This window comes from Bremia lactucae, linkage group LG1 (genome assembly GCF_004359215.1).
Source record: "Bremia lactucae strain SF5 linkage group LG1, whole genome shotgun sequence".
Taxonomy (NCBI): domain Eukaryota; phylum Oomycota; class Peronosporomycetes; order Peronosporales; family Peronosporaceae; genus Bremia; species Bremia lactucae.
This window is the reverse complement of record NC_090610.1, coordinates 7910049-7913140: the sequence shown is the minus strand read 5'-3', so window position 1 is coordinate 7913140 and position 3092 is coordinate 7910049. Positions and strand designations below refer to the sequence as shown.

General features: G+C 41.7%; 1 protein-coding gene across 1 annotated transcript; it reads right to left on the bottom strand.

The window, feature by feature from the left end:
• Positions 1-2151: 2151 nt before the first annotated feature.
• On the bottom strand, positions 2152-2373 carry CCR75_009535 (uncharacterized protein; the record flags this gene model as incomplete). Its single annotated transcript, XM_067967574.1, has 1 exon — positions 2152-2373. One exon carries the CDS (start codon positions 2371-2373, stop codon positions 2152-2154), a length of 222 nt encoding a protein of 73 aa, XP_067820178.1.
• Between the last annotated feature and the right edge of the window lie 719 nt (positions 2374-3092).

Here is a 3092-nt window from a genome sequence, read left to right as displayed (position 1 = left end):
GGACGCGGCCATACACTGTCCGAGCACAAACGCCTCAAACTGCTCCAACTGAGCATCATGTTGCCCAGGAGGACTACCTTAAGAGCCTGGTCAGGGCTTGCTCGCCAAGTCCCTGCACCAAATTCTCAGCCACCTTTCGATGAAACGTGAGAAAATGAGCCGATCGCTATTGAGGTTCATCCTCACTGATACGCGTAGAGAGACGAGTCGTGAGAATGAGTTTAGCGCTCCAAATTGTAGGCGGGCGTTTCTGAAATGACCACGCACTAGAACGCTCACACCTTCGGGCACTGTGAGGAGGGCGGCCTGACTGTATTCTTTCACGGCAGCGAGGTAGTTGGCGGGCGCCTAAGGAGGCCTTACCCAACGAACTACGTGGCGGAAGCGGTTACCCGTCTTCTCGTAAGCACCGTGTGCTTTAAAGTAAGCTTAAGAACCATTTTTTAGTAAAATCAATTACAATAACGTGTTTACACAATGATTATATGTCATATTTGTAGATGTGCATCTCCACATGGCGAGCGTATTTATTCTAAATATCTCAGCTCGCAGATGACGTCGGACGTCATCTTCTGACGTCATCTGCGAGCTGAGATTTCTCAAATGTAAATATACCTGTGTGAATCACATATACAAGGATGGGTGGCTGTCTAAGTAGAGCGTGGCCGCATTACGAAGTGCCCCCTACAATTGGTAGCACTTGAAATCCTTCCCACGACCCGCATCTCTAGCAAGAGCATTGCATATAAGGTGACTTGTTGATCTTGCCGGCGACGTTGATTTAGTGGTAAAGTATCTCGTTGCCAACGAGATGCCCCAAGAAAAAAAAAGATAGATATTTTTAGTGCTTTTAGATGAAGATAAACAGAAAAAAAAATCAATGACGACTTTTACTTTATGCGGACTACTTTCATCCGTTTTTTTTTTCACTGGAAGTCTATTTAGTAAAAATATATGCAAAAAATGACTTAGATTTGTTATGTTAGACAGCCTACGTGAGTTTCTAAGGGGCTACGGATTTTCCCATTCATTTTCAGAATCTGGGTCACTATGTGAACCTCCCCTAAGTGATAGTTCGATTAACTTGACACGAAATGATACCTCCTTATCAAGTGTAATTAACGGCCGTATAACATAAGACAGTAGACCGTTACGGCTACACTATCAACAGAGTAGCTTAGCTTGTACTGAGGCAGTACAAAGCGAAAGGTGCCCCGTTAGAGACCTCCCAGGTAAACGTTTCTCCACTGACGGCTTTTGTCTTCTAACATGTGTCGATTTTACTACTGTGACCGATGGAATATCCTACATGAGGGAGACTACAGCATTTCGAGTTTCAAAATTGATTAGGCTTCAATGCACTGCTCTCCGTGCCACCATGAGAAAACAGGTGACACATTCCTTCAGCGACCGAGATTTTATGCATTTCCCCTAACACGCTATGAATTTTCATATAAATTTGTCGGGTATCGTAAATTCGATCGTGCTTTCAAGTGTTACATAGTCGGCCACATAGCGCTTAGGCGTGTAGGGGAGGGTGGCCACAAGTCAAGCTAATTGGATACTCATATTCTCATTTTGAAGCAAAACGAGATAATGCTTTGTTGTACCGTTCGTGCTATACATCACAATGAAGAAGGATTGCACAGATTGTTCATCTTTCCTATTTCCAATAAATCGACGACATTCCTTGCTGAATATTCTACTTGTGACGGGGCACCTTTCGCTAGAACTGATTCATATTAACCCCCTGCACTGATAATAGTGAAGGTGAGGTACCTCCGGATGCTTCAAGTACACGACAGGAACGTTTTAAATAGCTTATAAGTGACAGATGCTAAAGGTCGATACTAACAAGGCTTAATACAGAAAAAGTAAAAACTGTGTAAATGTATCTAAGTTCCTACGTAACGATCTTTTATGTACTGACTTTAATGTTATTAATATTAAGGGTGCGACTATTGCCACAGACGTTTTGACCATAGCAACAGACAAAACACTTCTAATTTTCTAGTCGGTGTAAGCTAATATGATTGGTCGATAGGGTGGCGATAATATTGGTTTACGTAAGATACATTATACATGAACAGCTGCATTAAATGATTTTTTTTTATTTCACTCTCTTTTCGGTCGGATTTACTCCTTCTGAAGTCACGTGACACGCAGTATAATCCGCTCAGATTTTATTTGAAGTGACACTGAAATTGGATAAAATCGATGCGCGACCACCAGCCTTTGCGCATTGTGTTGTGCCGTGCCAATAGTCTGTTGGAACGCGTGCGATGTGACTTTCAATACTACCTGCGGTGCTATTGGAGAGTCGGCTAAAGCGTTCTCATAGACGCGTTTCGAAGCGGGTGCTAGCAGCCCCATTAAAGCAGCAAGCTCACAACCTAGACATACTGCCGATATTGGACTGTGAGCGGTTTCTTTTTCAACCTCGACGTCTTCATTTGCCTGTCATTGCTCTTGACAGATTGTAATATCATGGCTCTTTGTGTAACCGGGCACTAATAACTTGTACTGCTTTAGTACAAGTCCACTTCGCACTGCCTCAGTGCGAGTGGTGCCTCACGTCACTTCACGTACAGTAGTACGTGCAGAGGAAGACTCTCTTCAAAACACTTACTTTAAAGAGGGTTAATTAGAAAACTGTATTAATATAATTAATTTCTTCTTGTCTATCTACTTAAAAGTAACTTAATTATGAACTAATACAAAACATGTAATAAAGATTTATCTACATTTCTCTTTCCGCGCGTCAAGCGCTGACTGGACCGCGGATAAAGTAGATATAATAGTCCATATATATCAATGGATAAGCTTTAGAATATTACGATGTAAAGAAATATTCTCCAAATTATCTACCTTTTAGATGATATATTAATTAACAGCCTTTAAGTGTTAATTTCATTTAACGATACACCCCGTTACATCACCCCTCACTTATACGACAATCACTCTGACTGTCATTGGGAAGAGTGGTCACTATAAGACCACTTAATTAAATAAGATGTTGATTGGTCAGAACCATCATTTTTAACTCTATCGCATGGTTAACAAGTCTATGCGGTATGCGAATAGTGCGGCGC